Source organism: Myotis brandtii, unplaced genomic scaffold (assembly GCF_000412655.1).
Source record: "Myotis brandtii unplaced genomic scaffold, ASM41265v1 scaffold120, whole genome shotgun sequence".
In the NCBI taxonomy this organism is placed as follows: domain Eukaryota; kingdom Metazoa; phylum Chordata; class Mammalia; order Chiroptera; family Vespertilionidae; genus Myotis; species Myotis brandtii.
In genome coordinates, this window is record NW_005354174.1 from 4,987,455 (window position 1) to 5,008,900 (window position 21,446).

Below are 21,446 nucleotides of genomic sequence, written 5' to 3' on the forward strand. Positions count from 1 at the left end.
GGTTACTGTCTTTGAGTCCCATCAGATTAGCTATGTAGACTTCGCAGTAAACACTCACCCTAGGACAATGCTTTCCTCCCTGGGGGAATTCAGGCAGGGCCTAGCTAGCTGCTGCCCACATAGGGTACTGCATGTCTTCCTTAGATCTGCAGGCTACATAAGGGAATAGATTTCTCTTTCCCTTCTCAAGCAGGAGAGTCTATCCTTTATTAACCTTTCTTTATAACCCTAGTTATTCACAGTAAACAGGTTTACAAAAAAAATTTTTTTTAAATAGCAAGAAACAAAGGCTATTTCACAATTTATATTTGAGCCAAAGGCATATGATGTGGAAACAAATTTCAGAAATAACTGACAAGCAGGTTGTTTTTTGTTTTCAACAGTTCCTTTTTCTAATTCAGGCTTCTCGCCACAGACTCACTGAGAACAAAGAAAAATCCAAGAGCAGCAAAACATTCAGAATGCCTCAAAGCAGTTTATGAACAAAGTCTGGATTCAACAGGCTGCTAGAAAGAACTCACTTCCAATGAATGTCATAAACATTAAAGAGCTTAAAGAATAAATGTACATACGTTTCCTAATATTGCTATTTGGCTGGAGGAAGGAATGGAAAACTACCCATTTCACTATTTCAACTATATACGTATGTACATTTTCAAAGGGCAACTTTCAGAAAATGGCTTCCAAAAAGCAGTTGGAGAGGTCAATGGTCTGAAGGTGAAAATGACTATCATAACTGAGTAGCTCTTGGGATATATGTTATTAAAAATTAACCTCCAAAGTAAAGTAGTAGAGATTTTCTTAATTTTGTGGTATAACCTTTCCTATTACAAATGGCCAGGAGACCAGCCCAGGATTTTTTGTTACAAAGAGAGCTTAGTGCCTCTGATCCTAAGGTTTGATAATATACAATCTGATGCCACTGAGAGTCTCACAAAGGGCTGCTTGATCCAGGGGAAGGTACAATGAAGACCCTTCCCCCAGGGTTGTTAGCTATAAAAACAATACATAATCATTATAGAAAACACCCATAATCCCACTATCCAGATGTAATTATTTAAAAACATTTTTTACTATATTTCCTTTCAGATACACACACACACACACACACACACACACACACATTCTTTTAAAGAATATAAAACTTTTAAAAGACAAAATTGGATCTAATATGGTTTTGAATCCTTTTTATATATAGCTTCATTAAGATTGAACTCACATACCATACAATTCACCCATTTATAGAGTACAGTAAATAGTTTTTAGTGTATTCAGAGTTGTGAACCAATTTTAGAGTATTTTCATTACTCCCCAAAGAAACCCTGAATCCATTAGCAGTCACTCCTCAATCCTCCCCAACTCCATCCCTACCACCACCACCAACACCAGCCCTAGGCAACCAACCACTAATTTGTCTCAATGAATTTGCCTATTCTGGACATTTCATATAAATGGAATCATACAATATGTGTTTTTTTGTGACTAACTTCTTTCACTAGGTAAAATGTTTTCAAGGTTTTTCCAAGCTGTGGCATGTAGCAGTACATCATTCCTTTAAATTTCAGAATGCTATTCTATTGTATGCATATACTACACTTTACCCATTTATCAACTGATGGATACTTCAGCTGTTTTCTACTTTTGGCTATTGTGAAGATTATTGCTATGAATATTGGTGTACAAGTATTTGTGTGGACACAGGTTTTCATATCTCTTGGACATATATCTAGGAGTAAAACTGCTGCATCATATAACTGTTTAACATTTTGAGAAACCACCAAACTGTTTTCCATAGCAGTTGCAGCCTTTAACATTCCTACCAGTAATGTATAAGGGTTCCAATTTCTCCACATCCTCAATAATACTTGTTGTTATCTGACTTTTATTCTAGCATCCAAGTGGTTGTGAATGGTATCTCATTATGGTTTTGATTCACATTTCCCTGATGGTTAAGTTAATGACAAAGTATTCTTTCATATGCTTATCAGCTATTTGTATACCTTCTTTGGAGAAGTGTCTATTCAGATCTTTTGTTCATTTCTTAATTGAGTTACTTACCTTTTTATTATTGAGTTGTGAGAGTTACTTGTATATTCTAGGTACTAGACCCTTATCAGATATATGATTTGTAAATATTGTCTCCATTTTGTGGGTTGTCTTTTCAATTTTTTTTAAAATATAGTTTTTATTGATTTCAGAGAAGAATGGTGAGGGAGAGAGAGATAGAAAGATCAATGATGAGAGAGAATCATTGATCAGGTGCCTCCTGCACACTCCCTACTGGGGATCAAGCCCGCAACCTGGAAACAAACCTGGGACCCTGTCGACCTGCAGGCCGACACTCTATCCACTGATCTAAACCAGCTAGGGCTCTTTTCAATTTCTTGATGTTATTATTTGCAGCATAAAAGTTTTTAATGTTGATGAAGTCCAATTTATCTATTTTTTTATTTGGTTGTGTGTATTTTTGGTATCTTATGTAAGAAGGCTTTCCCTAACCCCAAATCACAGAGATTTACACCTATTTTTTCTTCTAGGAATTTTACAGTTTTAGCTCTTAAATTGAGGTCTACAATTCATTTTGAGTTAACTTTTGTATATGGTGTGAGGTAGGCATCCAACTTCATTCTTTTGCATGTGGATACCAATTGTTCAGAACCATTTTTTAAAAAGACTATTCTTTCCTCTACTGAATTGTCTTGGTACCTTTGTCTATATCCTTTCTAAGATTTATTTTTAAATTGTATATATGCCTTCACATTTCTTACTTATTATATGAAAAGCACTTTCTGACTTTTAAATGTTTGAAAAGCCAACTCTCAGAAGGGAAAGGAAAATCTTTAGAAAATCACTCCGCCAATTAAGATTTCCTGATTACTATTCAATTCCTACTTACTTTGTAGGGTTCTCAACTCCTGATAACACAAAACAGGGAATATCATATGATCCATTTATAGATAACAAGATAATTAGTGCAACTAGTAATAATAAAGAACTATCACTTATAAAGGAAAGCATGAAGAGCAATAAAAGTAGTACAGAAACACTGTAGCAGATCTTATTTTCCAGAAATTGTGCAATGATATTTCACATCCCACATGCTCTTCCAAGAAATCTGCTAACCACTCAACAAGAGGTGGAATCCCTGCCCTTCTCCTTGAAACTGGGAGGGCATTTGTGATTGCCTTGACTAATAGGGCACAGTGGAAGTGACATTATTTTACTTCTGAGACTTGGTCATAAAAGACAATACAGTATTCACTTAGCTTTTTCTCTAGGGATGCTTGCCTTAGAACCTAGTCACCATGCTGAAGAAAGCTCAGGCCACCTGGAGAAGAACCGAGGCCCGAGGCCCTAGCTGAGCTCTCATGCAACAACCAGCATCTTGCCAGCCATGAGAGCAAGCCATCTTGTAAGCAGATCCTTCTGCCTTCAGTCCAGCCTCCCCAGCTGACACTGTGTGGAGCAGAGAGAAGCCTGCACTGCCAAGTCTGACCAAATTACAAATTTGTGAGCAAAATAATTATTGTTTTAAGCAACCACTTTGGGGGCTGTTTGTTACGCAGTCATAGATAAATAAAACACACCTATGTTGTATTCAGGACCTTCTCAACTACCAGATCATGAGAGCCAGGATGTGACCCACACATGCCTCATGCAGACCAAATAGATGCAGAAGCCCAGCACTAAAACTCATACGCTTTCTTCAAAGGCCCTTCTTTCAAAGGCTTATCTCTGTTCACACAATTGTGGCTCTCTGGTTTTCTAACCCATGCAGATTAGAATCACAAAACTAATAGAGTGGGGGTGGGAGATGGGGATAAGTGCTCAAGGAAAAGCCAGCTAGAAAAATACATACCCATACCAGCCAACTGACAACCGAGAGAGAAAGCTGCAGAGTTTGCAGTCTGGAAGACTTGGATTGGGGGAGAAAGGCCTTCTGACCTCAGCAGCCTTGCATGACAGGCCTGGATTTCCGTTTGTTGTACTAAGTCTTTATCAAGAAAAGATTAAATCATTCTGCTTGCTCTAAGGGGCCCAAAAGTACAATGTGGTTTTTACATTTTCATGAGACTTAGAAGAGGAAATGAATGTTTACTGGAAAGGTTTGCATTAGAAATCTGCCCCCACCGAGGTTGAGCTGTTGGCCCTCAGGGTCTCCCAGTCCCCTGGGCTCCCACAGAACATGTTCTGAGGAAACAATGTTCTAAAACCTGTTTTCATTTAAGGAGCTCTTTTAAAAAGCAAGCTTTTTATTAGATAATTTTCTTACATCAGTGCACAATTCTCCCCCTTATTTCCCTGAGTCTGATGAGTCCAGGCAGCTGATAGCACAGGGAGGATGGAAGTTTGGGGGAGGGGGATACACTAGTGATAAATCAGATATTTCCAGAACAGTTTTATATTAACCTACTCTAGCCTATGGGCAGTCTACTTCCTGATCTTGCTGGTAACTTAGGGCAGAGGCAGTAGCCAGCAAAGGCACATGGTCTTTTTCCCCTGATAAAGTAGGTTACATGAGGAGGGCTCAAGGCCTCTTCCACACTGAAGAGCTCAATGAAGTGAATCAAGACTAAAGGCACAAACAGGAAGGTATCAAATGCTTCCCATTAAGAACAGACATATGGTCCCTATAAGAGGTCACTTTAGTAACTGAACATGGAAAAACAGGCTTCATGCTCCTCAGGTGGGAGGCTGTGTCTCAGAATTATTAGTGGAAAGTGATGGCAGGAGGCCTCATGTCAAGCAAGGTTTTTTGTTTGTTTGTGTGCTCTTTGTTGTTAATCCTCACCCCAGGATATTTTTTCCCATTTATTTTAAAGAAAGTGGAAGGGAAGGGGAGAGACAGAGAGAAAAACATTGATTAGTTGCCTCCTGCACATGCCCCTACCAGGGCTGGGGAACGAGCCTGCAACCAAGGCACGTGCCCTTGATCGGAATCAAACCCTGAGACCCTTCACTCCAAGGGCCGACGCTCTAACCACTGAGCAACCAGCTAGGGCTCAAGCAGTTTTAGAATGACCTACCAAAATGGCAGCTGGGGCCATGGTCTCATACCAGGTTTTGCACACTCCATCATAGCAACTGTGAAATTAAGCTACAGTACTTAACTTCTGTGAGCCCAAATGGAGAGACTATCATCTAGTTCATAAAACTGTTCAAGGGGTCAGAGTAATTCTATTAAAGAGCCTAATAAAGTCTGGCATATGGTAGCTTATATTATTTATCTTATCACAGATGGTAGTGAGTCAATATCTAGATTTTTACACTTTGGAAATAACCCTGGTGGTGAATCTTCAAAAGCACTGGACATAACTGAGGTGTCTGAGAATTTGAGAATACAATGGTCATTGAAGAATTAGACCTCTATTATTAATGATTCTGTGAACTTCCCTACTGATCACCCAGTTGCTCATGTGAAAAACCAGGCTGGTACTCTCACACCCCACATCTAATTCATCAGCAAATCCAGCCAGTTCCCCTACGACACATACTCCCAAAGCAGCCCCTTCTCACCATTGGCTGTTACACCTTGACCTCAGTCCCATTCTCCACTGCCATCATTGCCTCCTACCCACACTTTTCCTCCTATAGCCAATTCTCCAGGGAAAGCCACTTACCTTTTAAAACTTAAATCAGATCAATATTACCCCCTTCTCAAAACCCTCCTGGAGCTTCCCATACCCCCTGGAATTGATCCGATGAGGCCCTGCCTTTGTCCCTTGCTCATTGTTCCCCATACTGTCCTTATCACAATTCTTTGAATACTCCAACCACATATCCTGCTTTGGGGCCTTTGCACTTGCTGGCTCCCCACCTGAAATGCTCCTCCCATACCTATCACCATGGCTCACTTCCTCACATTGGTCAGGCCTCTGTCCAAATGTCACCTCCTCAAAGAGACCCACCTTGACCACTGATCTGAAATAGAAGTTCTGGCCACCTTCTGTACTCCCTTATTTAGCTTTATTTTAATTCGTATCACCACCTGAAGTCTGCTTCTTGCTATCTCCGGAACTACAAGTTACCTGAGGGCAGGGCCCCCTCTTTCTTGTTCATTACTGTGAACAAGACACCAATGCCTAGAACAGGGCCTGGTACACAGAGGTGCTTATGCAGGAAGAAATGAGTTTAAATGGAAGATCTGAAAAGCCACTCCTTGGCAGCCAGAATTACCTTTTTTCCAGCCGTGGGGCTGCTCTCCGCACTCTGCACGGGACTCCTCTGGGGGCTTCGGTTCTCTTGGGGGACACATCTGGCCATGTACACGCTGTAGTCTAGAAGCATCTTCTGCCGCACACTGCCCATCAGCTCCTTCTGCTTTGGCTGGGACATAATCTCCTCTACGCTGCCTTTACTGCTGCTGCGACTGTGGGTCAGGTGTCCTGATGGACTGCTGTGTCTGCTGTGTGAGGGCAAAATCCCTGGAGCAAAGAAGTAAGGGTTGTTAATACAGATGAAGAAAAGGACTGCAAAGTAAATGAAATGTAGAGCAAATTCCACTGGGTTACACTGAGAAAAGCAGCTTAAAAGGTTATCAAATGACTATTTAAAAAACAGTGACAGCCCTAGCCAGTTTGGCTCAGTGGACAGAGCATCGGCCTGAGGACCAGAGGGTCCCGGGTTCAATTTCAGTCAAGGGCATGTACCTTGGTTGCAGGCTCCTCCCTGGTCAGGGCTCCTGTAGGAGGCAACCAATTGATGTGTTTCTCTCACATTGATGTTTCTCTCTGTCTCTCCTTCTCACTTCCAGTCTCTCTAAAAATCAATGGAAAAATATCCTCAAGTGAGGATTTAAAAAAAATAGTGACAGTATAAGGTTGTAAGGAAAAGCAGCTAAAATGCTATCAAATGACTATTTAAGAAATATTTATAAGGTAATATTCTCCATTCTAATAATAGATAATTTTTTAGAACAGTTTTTATTCCTCCCTAAGACCATTCAGAGTAATGGGAGCCATGAAATACACTAGTAGGTACCTTTTTCTTTTTCCCGGTGATCTCTTAGGGTCAAATAAAGGACTGGCACACACCCAGGGGCAAATAGAAAGTGGGCAGAAAGCTAATTGTTCATCCACAGCTCATGGCAATTCCAAACGTGCCCTCTTCTATTCAATAAGGTTTTTATCAAGCACTTTTCTAGGCCAATTCCACATCAAAAAGGAGAATAATCTCAGCCTTTGAACTTGGGCACCTAGTCAAATAAATCACAATTTCCTGTAAAAAGTATTGTAGCTGAAGCATGACTAAAGGACTTTTAGGGCAGAAAAAAGGGGGTGACCACCTCTGCCCAACAGAGTGGAGAGGTGCTTACCCCAGTACTGATTTCCACTGGTAGTGACCTCTGGACTGCCTCTTGAAATAACTGGCATTTTCCTGGCCCAGGATGGGGAAGAGCATTCCAGGTAAAGGGAATAGTATCTATCTCTATATATAACCAAATGACTGTTTGACCGGTCGCTATGACATGCACTGACCACCAGGGGGCAGACGCTCCCTGGTGGTCAGTGTGCTCACACCTGGCAAGTGCAGCTGCAGTGGCATCAGCCTCTCGGGCCTCTGCAGCCGTATGCTACCGAGGCAGTGGCCAGCGCAACGGGGCCAGGATGAGCGGGAGCAGTGCAGCACCCAGCCCAGGCTCCTCCCCGGGCCCCTGGAGAGGGCGCAGGCCAGGCTGAGGGACCCCTAGTATGTATTGTGACCAGTCACAATAAAGTTAAGTGAAGTTCCAAGCAAGAGGACATGGGGCAGAGGGATAGAAATGAGCAGAGGTCATGATTATCGATACAAATGCAGTGAGTCTAGATGCCAGAGGATGCTGCATTTATATGGTGATCCCGCATTTTGCTGGGGGACATAATTGAGGCCAGGGGCTTGACAGCACTAGCTGTCTCATTATAAAAAGGGTTGTGCTGTTGCTTCTTCTTTCAGAGGAAATTTTTAGAAGTTTTATAATACATAAATATAATCCTAAGGAACCAGCAAAGGCTAAAAACATACACCTGCAAATGGTTCCATCACTGGTTGAATGATTCTGTCTAAAGGGTCACAGTGATTGGCCTAAAAGGCAAATTATTAATGAGAACACACCTTAGGTGGCAGACAGACAGTCATCAATTCAGAGTGGGCTTCCCTCCTTCCTATCTGGGAATTTCAATTCTCCTATAGGCCCTTTAAAAATACATAAACATTTAGCACACTTGTCCTTACCTGATTTACTTCCAGAGACACCAGTTGGCTTCTTGATTTCCGACTTCAGCTTAGATGCCAGAATAAATCTCCTAAACCACTCCTCCTTTTCTCGGCCAGTTCTCCCAAAGAGATACAATATCTGATCTCTCTGGCCAGATCTTGTTCCTTCCTGAGGATGGGGTGGCTTCTTAGGGTCCTCGACTCCCAGGTCTCTCTCAGCTGGCGGCTTTTCTTCAGAAGTCTCTTTATCAGTTTGGGCCTTGGACATAAAGTCATCTTGTCGACCAAGTTCGATACAAATGGGATACTTTTTATTCCAGATTCGTTTTCGAGCCAAACTTTTAGGTACAAGATAAATCTACAGAGAAAGGGAAGTGATGATTCACATACTCAATTAAGAATATGCTACATTGTGAATTAAAATATGTAGAGTACAAATGCAAACTTTATAGTATTTTTTACTAAAATGATGAATGTGAAATAATTACCACCTATCTATAACATGACTATAGACTTTAGAATAAAATTTTAGAGATGACTTGTTATTCTTCTTCAAAATTATTATAGAAAGTAGATGTTTAAGAATTTTGCAAGAGCTACAAATATGTATAATTTTCAGGTAGTAATAGCACAATAATTATATAGTGGATCTTCATCAACTAAGTTTGGATATCAATTGAGTTTAATGACCCTGGACCAAACGTAAGCTGGGAGGAAAACAAAAATTTATAAAACTAGATCTAGAGGGAAAACTCTAGTTTATAACTAAAGCTATTTTAAATATTTCTATAATTTTGGAAAAACTTAAAGATCAGTCATATAGTTATAAGAAGAACAGAGAATCTATAACTTTTTGGAATAACAAATAATTTATATTTCTCAAAAACACAAGTATATAATACTTTTATCAAAATGTAGTTATATTGCATATCTATAATTTTCATATTTATAGAGACTTCATTATTATTATCCTAGCACCACTACATACAGCTTTTTGTTTGAATGAAAAACTTAACTCTCAAAGTCAGAAGAGTGTGCTATGCCCTTGTTCCTTGAAGTGTGGTTCCCGACCAGCAGCATGGGTACCACCTCGGAGTTCATAAAAATGCAGACTCTCAGGCCCCACTCAGAATTGCTGAATTCAAGCCTGCATTTAAAAAGATGCTCAGGAGCCTGGCTGGTGTGGCTCAGTGGTTGAGCACTGACCCAGGAACCAAGAAGGTCATGGTTCAATTCCTGGTCAGGGCACATGCCTGGGTTGCAGGATTGATCCACGGTGGAAGGCATGCAGGAGGCAGCCGATTGATGATTTTCATCGATGTTTATATCTCTCCCCCTCCCTTCCTCTCTCTGAAAGCAATAAAAACATTTGTAAAAAAAAATAAATTAAAAAATAAAATAATGCTCTGGAGATTCATATGCACATTAACATTTGAAAGGTTCTGCTCTAAATTGTACTAATACTGTAAACACACACACACACACACACACACCCTTTTTAGGGAAAAAATGTTTTTCATTAATCTGAGTTTCCTAAGTTAGTTGGACTTACCTTGCTGTCTGAGAGGTCGTAGATTTTCTGGCTGATGTAGGTGACCTCTGGCTTTGTTTCATTGTAGCTTGCCCTCCTGGAAATATTTTTATTGGGCTTTGAAAGTCTTAAGGTCCCACCCTCAAGTCGAACAAAGACTGAATGTGTCAAAGTCGCATGGTAAGTTTCTGGATCATAGTTGTAAATTTCATTCATCCAACCCTGATGGAGAAAACTTCTATTAGTAAAATAAGAATACAGATCAGATTCAATGTGAAAATGATGACCGCTGGTATTTGGGACACTGAAATCAAACTTGATCATAACTCAAGTGTCAATTTATTAATGACTACAGGTTTCTAAAACAAGTGCTTAGCTTGAAGGATAATCAGTGTTGAGGAGTAATTTGGTATGTTTTTTGATAACTAAAAAGCTAGATTTGGGGGAGAATGACAATGTCCATTATCCTAAATAATAGGTTATTTTCCTTTTGTAAAGCTGACAAGCAAATCAAGAAACTCAAAAGTATTGTTCATGTAAACAGAGTAAGTCTTTTGCCCTGACCTCCTCTGGGGGTGAGTTATCCCACCCAACCTGGTTTTCCAGGTTTAGTAGCCAAATACACCCTCTTCTCAGCCTACTTGCAAACTATCTTTGAAATTTCACAGACCATATTAACTCATGCTACTATTCCAGGACCCAGAGAACACTCTATTTCTATATCACTAAAATAGTATCGTAAAGCAGATAATTGAGAATTAGGCATTAAATAAATCATTAGAGAACACCTACCACTCTATTTCTATATCACTAAAATAATATCAAAGCAGATAATTGAGAATTAGGCATTAAATAAATCATATATATGATCAATATGTCAAAAATCGAAAGTGTATAGTTACTTACATGAGTAAAATATTGGTCCAGGGTCACCTCTCAATCAACATAAATGTACTTATACATTGATTTTTTTAAGAGAACAAACATATTGAAGTGTATGAACAACACACAAAGGCCCAACACACCATAAAATTGTGCTAAAGCTAATCTCATAGCTGTAATTAATATCCATCATTTAACATTCTGCCTGCCCACAGTACTTTCAGATGACATGGGTGGCCCAGATCTCTTTAAAAGAAGTTCTCTAGGGAATAATTTTAATTATCTTCCCACCCCATCCCCAACCCCCATTTTATAAATGTCTTTCTAATGAGCAGAGAAATGCTAATGCTCATTACACTGGAGTTGAAATTGTCATCCTTTCTACGGTAAGTACTTGATCTCACCTTGAAGACTGGAGGGCCTCTGCAAATGAGGAATCCTCAGATTTCTCTTTTATTCATTTATTTATTCGTCAAAACATTAGTTGAGTTTCTCTATAGACCAAGTAATGTGTCAGGAGTTGATACAAAGATGAAAAACAGGACACTATTCTTGACCCAAATCAGGAGAGAAGAATTGAGCCTTCATTTTAGCATCTTATGACCCCACTGGAGCAACCATAGAAATTTGGCACAAAGAGTACCCTGAATATGTCATGGAAGTTAAAAACAGGACACTATTCTTGACCCAAATCAGTAGAGAAGAATTGAGCCTTCATTTTATGACCCCACTGGAGCAACCATAGAAATTTGGCACAAAGAGTACCCTGAATATGTCATGGAAGTAAAATTAGACAAATATACTTCTTCGTCTTTGGAGGTGTAAGATTTATGAACCAATTATATAGGTTTATGTACTTCAATATATTTTATTGCATGAGATAGGAGTATTTCTCCCTCCTCCCAAACAGTCACTTGTATCTATTAAAAAATGTTGAATCAAAAAGCAGTAACCATGAAAAGAGGGTGTGATCTAGGTGTTTATAAAGAAATAGCAATGACCAGAGTAATGAGTAAAAAAAGAGAACAAGCAATACAGAGCACAGTGGGGCCTGAAGTGGACTGTATGGTCATAGCATCTGTTTAGATGGCTCTATTTTGCAAAGTGTAGAACTAAGTATATTTTTTGGTTCACAGTTTTTTGCCTTTTTCTTTAGTCTGTTAGCATGGTGAGGTTACACTAATTGATTTTCAAATGCTGAACTAGTTTTGCATTCTTGGGGAAATTATGTATTGGTCATGATGAGTTGAAGTTGGGTCATACCAGCTCATGAGAGCCTATTCTACACATCTCTTCCCAACTATACCTTCAGTGATTTCATGTTGGTAGCTTGCCGGTCATGATGAGTTGAAGTTGGGTCATACCAACTATACCTTCAGTGATTTCATGTTGGTAGCTTGCAATGACTGGTGGGAGTTCTTACACCATGTAAATCAGTGAACAGTACAAAGAGGGCTTCCAGCCCACCCCAGAGAACCAGTTTATCATCACAACACTATGATTATCCTTTTTATACATTGCTGAGTTTGATTGCTAATACTCTGTTCATTTTCCCTCTAAGTTGACACGCTGCTCAAGCCATAATGACTTTCTCCATGCTAACAGTACTTTATTGCATGTAGTAAAAGGTACAAATATTATACATATGATTTCAAAAATACTAATGTTCATAATAATAGCTGACATTTAAGCTCATATTATGATCTAGGCACTTCAAGGTGCATTATCTCCTTTACTTCTGCGAATTCCCTGTAATTTTATAGGTGTGGAAAATAGTGAAAGAGGTTAAGTGATTTGCCTCGAGAGTGGTTAAAAAAAAAGTGGTCTAGAGAGTGGCAAATCTGAGACTTAAACCAAGTCTACCTGACTCTGAGGTCCAGGCTCCTACTTCACCTCCACGGCACAGACCCACCTTCAGTCTAACACCTGGTGTTTCCTCAGATCATGGCAATGATGGCACTTCTCCCAGGAAGCTGCCCTGATCACCTAAGTTACTTTCCTCCTAGCACTGTATCTGTTAACTGCCTGGTTTACTTAACCACAAACTCCACAAGACAATCACAGTTGTAACAAATGTTTGGCAACTGAGTACATAAATGTAGCCTTATTCAGAGGGTGGCTGTGAGGATTAAATCAAAGCTGTATATAAAGCACACATAAGGACAGTTCCAGATGCGTAAATGGAGACAAGCAAAAGAATGTGCTGGGACCATACTAAGTGCAGGGAGCTGTGGAGGTTACTTTAAAGTAGGCAACTTGGCCCTAACCGGTTTGGCTCAGTGGATAGAGCGTCAGCCTGCGGACTCGGGTCCCAGGTTCGATTCCGATCAAGGGCATGTACCTTGGTTGCGGGCACATCCCCAGTAGGGAGTGTGCAGGAGGCAGCTGAATCGATGTTTCTCTCTCATCGATGTTTCCAACTCTCTATCCCTCTCCCTTCTCTATAAAAAATCAATAAAAAATATATTTTAAAAAAAGAAAAAAAAGTAGGCAACTTGGTCAATGTTCCCAACCAAAAAACTAAGTTATAATTACACAAAACAGCACAGGTAAAGGAAATAAGTAACCTCAGAAAGAATCCTAAGAGTAAAAAAAGTTAAAGCTTTTCAGAACAGAAACTGAACAAGCTCTATCTTATACAGCACAGAGAGATGGGTTGTGACTGGAGCCCAGGTTTCCTGACTCCCGTGTAGGGCTCTTTCCAGAACACTACAAGCTTTGATAGGAAACCTGGAGACACTTATAGGGGACACTACTTAACCCACACCAATCAAGTATCCAAGATGCAGACTGGCCATTGGGAGGCTCAGGTCAAGAGGTGGCCAAGCATGACTCGAGTCCCTCTCATTCTGTACCCCGAATGCACCCCTACAGACAAAAACCAGGCTGCCCTTGCAGAAAGCAATTTCCCAATGCAAATCCTAATTGCCTCTTACACCATCGATCAGTCAATTTTCCTGGGGCTTAACAATCTCCCTGGTAAGCTGCACATGGAACTTCCAGAGCTAAGTGGTCAAACATCAAATCCTGAGAGCAGCGCAGCAACTCAAAGGCCTTCACCCTGTTTCTCATATAATCTCAGCCCTTCACTGCTCAGCTATTCTAAAATTCTCAACTCTGAATTTCTTACCAAGTAAGATATTACTCCAACTTAATTTTGTTATGGGACATGGGAGTGGGTATAAACAGATACAGCATACAGTTAGCAACTCAATGCATTTCGACAGTCAACTACAAAACTCAGATATGCTCTCAACCCGCACTAAAGTGACTCAGACAAGCCTTGTTTCTTTCTGAAGCTGGAACTGTTAAAATGGAGACAGTGCATGCCACTGCAGGACAATGACCACAGTCAGCCAGGCTGCAGCTGTCTGGCCCACAGACTGGTCCTGTGATCCCATTTGTGAAGGTCAGGGTTTTCTCTTCAATCTCTGGTGGATTTAGAAGCCATGTCTGGCTGAAAGTACAAACTGCAATCTATTAAGGGACTTATTTAATACTTAGAAAGATTAAAAGCTACAATTAACCTTTTGCAAAATAATAGTCTGGAAGAACTACTATTGTGCTCACTTCTGGTTACAGTGCCAATCAGGAGGTCAAGGCCTGATGCTGAGCTGACCAGAGAAAAACACCAGCCTTTGGCCTGAGGAAGTGATGGGCATTTCTCTATCTTCAGTGCTTGGGGTGCCTGGGCTGACACCCTGCTGTCACAGGGCTGTGCTGGCATTTCAGGCTGCTTGTCACTCACATCCCCTGTATTATTCCTTCATCTAGTCTAACAGGGAAGGTGCAAATCCTAAATAGAACAGAGCCAGGACCTGAGGCCCCTGCTGCTGAAAATTATCTCTAAAGCAGACAAAAAGGTGATTACTTTTCTTTTGTCCCCCAAGCTAAAACATAAGCAGGGATTTCTTTTAGCCGGGCTTAAACCCTTTTTGATGTATTTATTTGATGGTTTAGAACTGGAGTCATCAGTTAAAACATGATATCATAGATCATGGAGTTAGAGAATATGGCAGGAACAGTTTACTAAACTTTATAGAACTCTAGATGCAAATTTGGTTTTTCCTATAAAAGACAAACAGACCTATACATATACAGAATTCATACTATGAATGATAGCCTCAAGCAAAGAGTCAACATTCAAAATAAATGCTGCTTGAAGACACCATCAAGAATAACGAGAGCCCTAGCTGGTTTGGCTCAGTGGATAGAGCGTTGGCCTGCGAACTGAAGGGTCCCGGGTTCGATTCTGGTCAAGGGCACATGCCCGGATTTCGGGCTTGATCCCCAGTATGGGGCATGCAGGAGGCAGCCAATCAATGATTCTCTCTCATCATTGATGTTTCTACCTCTCTCTCCTTCCTTTCTCTCTGAAATCAATATTGCCTCCTTCCTCTCTCAAGTCAATGTTGTCTATTGACATCTATTAAAAAAAAAAAGAATAAAGGGAAAAATAAAGTCCATGAGAGGAAGGAAGCATCAGCATCAATACCATCCACATCCTCCAACTACCTGTTTCAAGGTCACCTTCACAACTATGTTACTAGAAGCAATGGAGTCAGGGCTAAAGCCACAGATTCTGCCTGTACCGGAGAAAATGGCTTTTATCCCAGCTTTTCCTATCCTTTGGGGCAGCATCTCTCCAATTAGATTACTATACAATACTTTTAGTAATGCAATGGCAAATAGTAATAGAGGTCAGAGACAACAAGCATTCAAATTAGATAGAAAATAACATGATTTCTGAAGAACCACTAAAACAATCAAGGTCTGATTTCTGTTACTACACAATAAGCATTAAGCCATATTAACAGTTAAGTGTTGAAATTATAAGATTATAAATAGATTAGCAAGCAAATAAATTAGTAGCTTTCAAACTTTTTAGATCAGAGTAAAAATTTTTGAGTATGTACCCATAATGTATACATTTACCTATAAATTATGTACATGTTCTAAATAATACAGTTTTTATAAAAAATGAAAAAGAGAAATAAAGATAAAATTTTTAAGTTTTTCCTTTCTGATAGCTTTTTCTATCTTCACCTGACACCTCAAGGCACAATATGTATACTTAGGATGAGGCTCATGGTTAGTGATAATGAATGTATATCCATATTTCAAATAATGCTGAAAAATTCCAAGGAGTTTAGCCAAAGGTCAATATATGGTAACCTATATGTTGAATATCAGGAAGGCTTGTTTATTATTTACATTCTTAGGAAGAGTAAAAATATATACAAATAGAGACTTTGATATTTTCTTCTTGTATAGTGCCTTTAACAACCCATTTTGGAAACCACTGAAGAAAGCAACAGGGCCACAACAGAAGCCTGGGCGCCAACACCAATATGTATAGGTTGTGGGGCCATGTTGCTTTTAATCTTGTAGTCTTTGGGGGTACAGAAAACTTTTTTTTTTCATAAAGAGGGGAAAATGAAGAACACATAGAGGCGCCAAAGGGAAATATTAGACTCCATGGTTTTATCTTAAGTGCAGTTAGAGGATGGAAGGGAAGGTGCGCCACGCCGGAAGTGGCTGGGCGGTGTCACGCGCAGAAAACTTCTTAAAGGCTAGTTATTGTACAATAAAAAGTCTTTGGTGGATTTAATACTTTATTACATTAAATATATATTTTAGAGATGAAAATATATCTAACATTGATTTTTTTTTCATGATTAATACCCTACTCTTCCAAAAACATGATGAGAAATCTCAGTTCCACAATGCCCATAGCCTCTCTCCTCCTCTATAAATGACACCGGGGACAAAACCAAAAAGGATGGTCCTAGAATGCCTCGACGGAATTTAGGAGACATTTTCCCAAGGAAACAATGCTATGAACTGTAGTTATACATTGGCTGACTAGAATTACAGTTCAGGACTAGAATTACAGTTCAGCCATGCCATATGTTAATGAGTTGGATGGAAAATTGGCAAAATGTTGATCATTGTTGAAGCTGGGTGTTGGGTGCATGGGGGTTCATTTTACTATCTCTCTACTTTTGTGCATACCTGAAATTTCCTACAATAAAATGTTTAAAAAGTTCAAATAATCATTTTGGGGTCACCTGACCTCCTTAACAATTGTTCCCATGGAATTCAGGAAGCCTATGAAGCACCTGCTTGTAAGGGAGAATGCCTGCACTAAACATCTCACCTGATACACTTCTCTGGCCATGAGGGGCCCTGGAAACAGCCAAGTTTATAAAAGTTGTACATGAAAACTCAAGCGACCCATTACAGGGGCAGGATAGTTTCAGTTAATTATAGTGTAGAAATAAATGCTTTTTTATTTCTTGTACTCCTTGTATTGAGAGTTGTAAGAGACCAAATGAAATCAACCCAAGTCTCTTTTGTCTGTATTTAATGAGGCTGTTTTCTCCTTAAGATTGCTCACTCTAATTTCTTTTAAAAAAAGAATTGCATGAAACTGAGATTAAATTTACATGTTTTATTTTCTTCACAAAATTGATAATGTTCTCCCTATAAAATTATTCTTTTATATAGCAAAACCAAAGCCTGTATTTAGGGAATCTAATTACTTTTTTAAAACTATCCCTTTCTGCCCTAACTGGTTTGGCTCAGTGGACAGAGCATCGGCCTGCGGACTGAGGGGTCCCAGGTTCGATTCCTGTCAAGGGCATGTACCTTGGTTGCGGGCACATCCCCAGTAGGGGGTGTGCAGGAGGCAGCTGATCGATGTTTCTCTTATCGATGTTTCTGACTCTCTATCCCTCTCTCTTCCTCTGTGTAAAAAATCAATAAAATATATTTTTAAAAAAACTATCCCTTTTATTAAATATCTAAATGTGACATGACCAAACCTTGTTTGGAGAAACAAGTTTCTCCAAAATACATTTCTATTAGTCTTGCAATGGGGTAATTGCAATTTTAGTCAACCTGCTAGGCCATATCTCTTAAAGAGAGAACACTGGAAACTGACACTCTACTAGTGTGTTCTGCAAGTATAAGTCTGAGATAAAGAATTTAACTCATGAATATAGTTCAAAACGGCATGAGTCACACAAACATAAACCCAAGAAACTTATGGAATCTTCACGAACCTTCTCATAATAGATATGTGGAAACATAAGTATACTCCTGGTGAAGTGACTTCCCATTCTTGGAGAAGGAACACCCAACTTGCCTAAGAACGCTCAACAAAAACAAATATTCCAGGTGCAATATGCTGACTCTAAATGCCCCATCCTCCCCTGGCCCAAATCCATACTCTTCCCCAGGGTCCCCAGCTCAGAGTACCTAACTAAGCATCCAAAATAACACCCCCAGAAGGTTACCACCCCGGGGTGTTGCTCATAGTGATGCCCTTGGATTCCGCAGCATACATGAGGCTCTGTCTTGAGTTAACTTATCCAGGTTGCCATGTTTTAAGTCATGCTAGCTTCTTTTAACATTTTAGTCTTCCTCCTGACTTTCACATGTTCACTTTGTGTTGAATGCCTGTGACCTTTTTCCTATTTGATGATTTTCATCAGCTATGGATTTTAAACACTAAGAACAAGCAGGGGAAAAAAGAACAAGTAGGCTTTGGAGGAGGTTCTAAGAGTTCTTCTATGGACTTTGTGACAACTTTGTCCTCACAAAAGCTTTGACTATTTCTATTACAGACAACACAGCTGCCGATCAGCAGGATACCTTGAGGCTTAACCAACTGCTCATTCGTCTTTGAGCATAGCTACTACTTGCCTGCAAATTGGCCTTTTTGGCTCACCATCCCACATAATCATCAGCGTCATTTTAAAATACAAATGTCTGAAGTGTGATGGAATAATAAAATCCCCCGGATAAAGTACAGAAAAGCTTTACTTTTCTCTTCCTTTTCCTCAGCATGTGAAGTCACATTGCAAAGCTCCTTAAATTGTTTCAGGAGCCATAAAGGAACCAGGCTCTCAGCCCAGGCTGCAAGGATTGCCTGTATCCACCAATGAGAACTTACATGGCTCAGAGGTTTAAAAACACTGGTCAAAAATAGTTCTCAAGCATCAAGGTCCCTGCCTAAATGTTTCATGGGGCTCTCAGATGGGAGTTTACGTAGGGTATGAGGTTTGCAGGGTCACTGTCAAGGGGCTGGACCTCTGTACCAGACAGCTTTAACACAGGAAGCTTTTATAGCATCCTTTGTCAGTGACATTTCTAAAAAACTAAAACTTAGGTTCTTTTAAGTTAAAAAGTTCCCAAACTTTCCCTCAAGAATTGTACCATTATATCCTCTATAAACACCAATTACATAGAATCAGATGTGCAGAAAATAACTCAAAATAGCTGGATTCACCCTAGAAACATGTTCACAGATCTGCTCAAAGTTAGACTTCACTATACTTTCCTTATCACAACATTTGGGTCCCAAAGTTAATGTCAACACTGCTAAATGTTTTAAAGTGTCATAATTTTAAAATAGATCCCAATGATCTCCTATTCAGTAAAATTAATTAAGACCAAAGAATATTTGCATTTGAAATCTTTGGCTTGCAAAATACACCCAACCCTTCTAATCAATAGTAGTGTCCCTTTTAAAAATAAGGACTGTTTTTAGTCAGGTTTCTAAAAACAGCCCTGAACACCAAACAAAACCTCTCAAGTGAAAATGTACTTTTCCTCATTAGTAACAAAGCCATTCTAAACAAGTTAAGGCTAAGAATGAAAAACTATTACCAAATTTGATCAATCAGAGTTGTTCAAACATCAATCAGGAAGAATACTCATAAAACAGCCTAAGACAATTTGGATTACAAGTGTCAGTCCATGACAGCAATCTAGAAGTACTTATTCTCTACAGGGAAAATTTAAATACATTTATACAAGCACTGAGGGCAAAAAAAAACCTTCCTTAAAATGAATAGTCCTGCCCTGGCGGTGGCTTAATTAGCTGGAGCATCATTCCATACACCAAAAGGTTGCGGGTTCAGCCCAGCTGGTATTGCTCGGTGGTTGAGCGTTGACCTATGAACCAAGAGGTCATGGTTTGATTCCTGGTCAGGACATATGCCTGGATTGTGGGCTCAATCCCCAGTGTGCAGGAGGCAGCCAATCAATGATTCTCTCTCATCATTGATGTTTCTGTCTCTCACTCTCCCTTCCTCTCTGAAATCAATAAAAGAAAAAAATTTGTAAAAACTTGCAGGTTCAACTCCTTGTCAGGTTTTGGGTTTTATGCCTCGTCAGGGTGCACATGGGAGGCAATCTATCGATTGGAGTCAACAGTGAAGATTTAAAAATCTTCCCAGAACAATTAAGAACTCAAACCAGTTTAAAGTGAATGTCACAGTCAGTCATTAGGCATTGGAGTTAAAGATAAGTACCATTTTTCTTTGCTAAAGTTATAAGTAACTTACTTAGAGGGCATGTAAGTTACAACATCGCCCTATTGAAAAAGCTTAGCAACCATGAATAATGAGTCTCTTTTGCTTCACTTCAAACATTAATACTAAGCTCAAGCGTGTCACATCCTCAAGACTCAGCACCAGCTTCTCTTTAAATAGGAGCAGTGTCATAACATATTGCCATGTAAAAGAAAGAAAAAAGTCAGAATGCAAAATACATGGTCTCATTAAATCAAAACAAAAAGAGTGTATGAGTCTGCATGTGTGTGATGTATATACTCATACATACAGAAGTTGTTGTTGTTGTTTTTAAGGAGATTTAACCAAATCATTCTATATAATAAAAGTGTAATATGCAAATTGACCAGTCGGCAGGGGGCGGGGCCGGCAAGGAGGTAGCACCAGGCCAGCCAAGGCTCATGCCAGCAGGCAGAGAGGGGACGGCGATGGGGGAGTGGGGGAGGCAGCAGTGACCAGCGGCAGTGGAGGGGTGATGGGGGAGCGGGGCCATGCCAGCTGGTGCCGGCCCCTGATTGGCCTGCCCCAATGCCTCCGGCAGAGGGAGACTGGCTGCAGTGCCTTCCCCTGATCACCAGGTCAGTGATGGGGGCAGCGCCGTCCCCTGATGGGCCACCCTCCCAAGGGGAGGGGGCCTAAGCCATCAGTAGGACATTCCCTGAGGGCTCCTGGACTGTGAGAGGGCACAGGCCAGGCTGAGGGATACCCCCTTCTCCCTCAGTGCACAAATGTTCATGCACCAGGCCTCTAGTTAACTATAATCCCTCCCAATAGTGTGATAAAGAATAAATTGTTGCCCTGGCTGTTGTGCTTCAGTTATTGGTTAAGCATCGTCCATGCATGAAAAGGTTGCTGGTTCGATTCCTGGTCAGGGCACATGCATGGGTTGTGGGATCACTCCCCAGTGAATGTTTTGTTTTCACATCAATGTTTCTCCTCTTCCTCTCTTCCTCTCTCTCTTTAAAAAAAAATCAATAAAAAAATCTTTAAAAAATAAATGTTCTCTTTGGTTTTCCTGTGTTTTTTTAAAAACTGACCATGCATTTTTTTAATAAGATAAAATATTTATGAAATTAAAAATAAAAACAAACAGTTATTTTAGACCCCCAGGGTTCTTCTCCTTGTTTTGTCTGTTTTGCAATAAAGAGATACCATGGTGCCGTTTTTGTTTGTTTTTTTAGTATTCTTATTTAAATGAGGTGGAGGAAAACCTATTAGCAGAGAAATTAAACAAGCTCTGAACTATCAAAAAACTAAATTAAAAAACCCAGAAAACATCAATTATTGGCAAGAATGTGAAGGTAGAGAAATTGAAACTCTTGTGCATTGTTGGTGGGAATCTAAAATGGTATAGCTGTTATTGAACATAGTACAGCAGTTCCTCAAAACATTAAAAAGAGAACTACCATGTGATCCTGCAATCCCACTTCTGAGTTTATATTTTTAAAAAAATTGGAAGCAGGGTCCTGAAGAGGCAG

At 39.9% G+C, this 21,446-nt stretch overlaps 1 protein-coding gene across 4 annotated transcripts in view; it reads right to left on the reverse strand.

Moving 5' to 3' along the window:
* TEX2 (testis expressed 2) overlaps nucleotides 1-21,446 on the reverse strand; it is a 54,705-nt gene that overhangs the window by 29,909 nt on the left and 3,350 nt on the right. For all 4 annotated transcript variants that reach the window (XR_001360356.1, XM_005858660.2, XM_005858659.2 and 1 more), the window contains exons 2-4: nucleotides 9,746-9,946; nucleotides 8,212-8,551; nucleotides 6,178-6,425 (exon numbers count right to left, since the gene is read on the reverse strand). Coding sequence is in view for 3 of the 4 variants with exons in the window: in XM_005858660.2 (XP_005858722.1) it covers nucleotides 6,178-6,425; nucleotides 8,212-8,551; nucleotides 9,746-9,946 (789 nt within the window). In the remaining variant the exon portion in view is untranslated. The remainder of the gene's footprint in view (nucleotides 1-6,177; nucleotides 6,426-8,211; nucleotides 8,552-9,745; nucleotides 9,947-21,446) is intronic.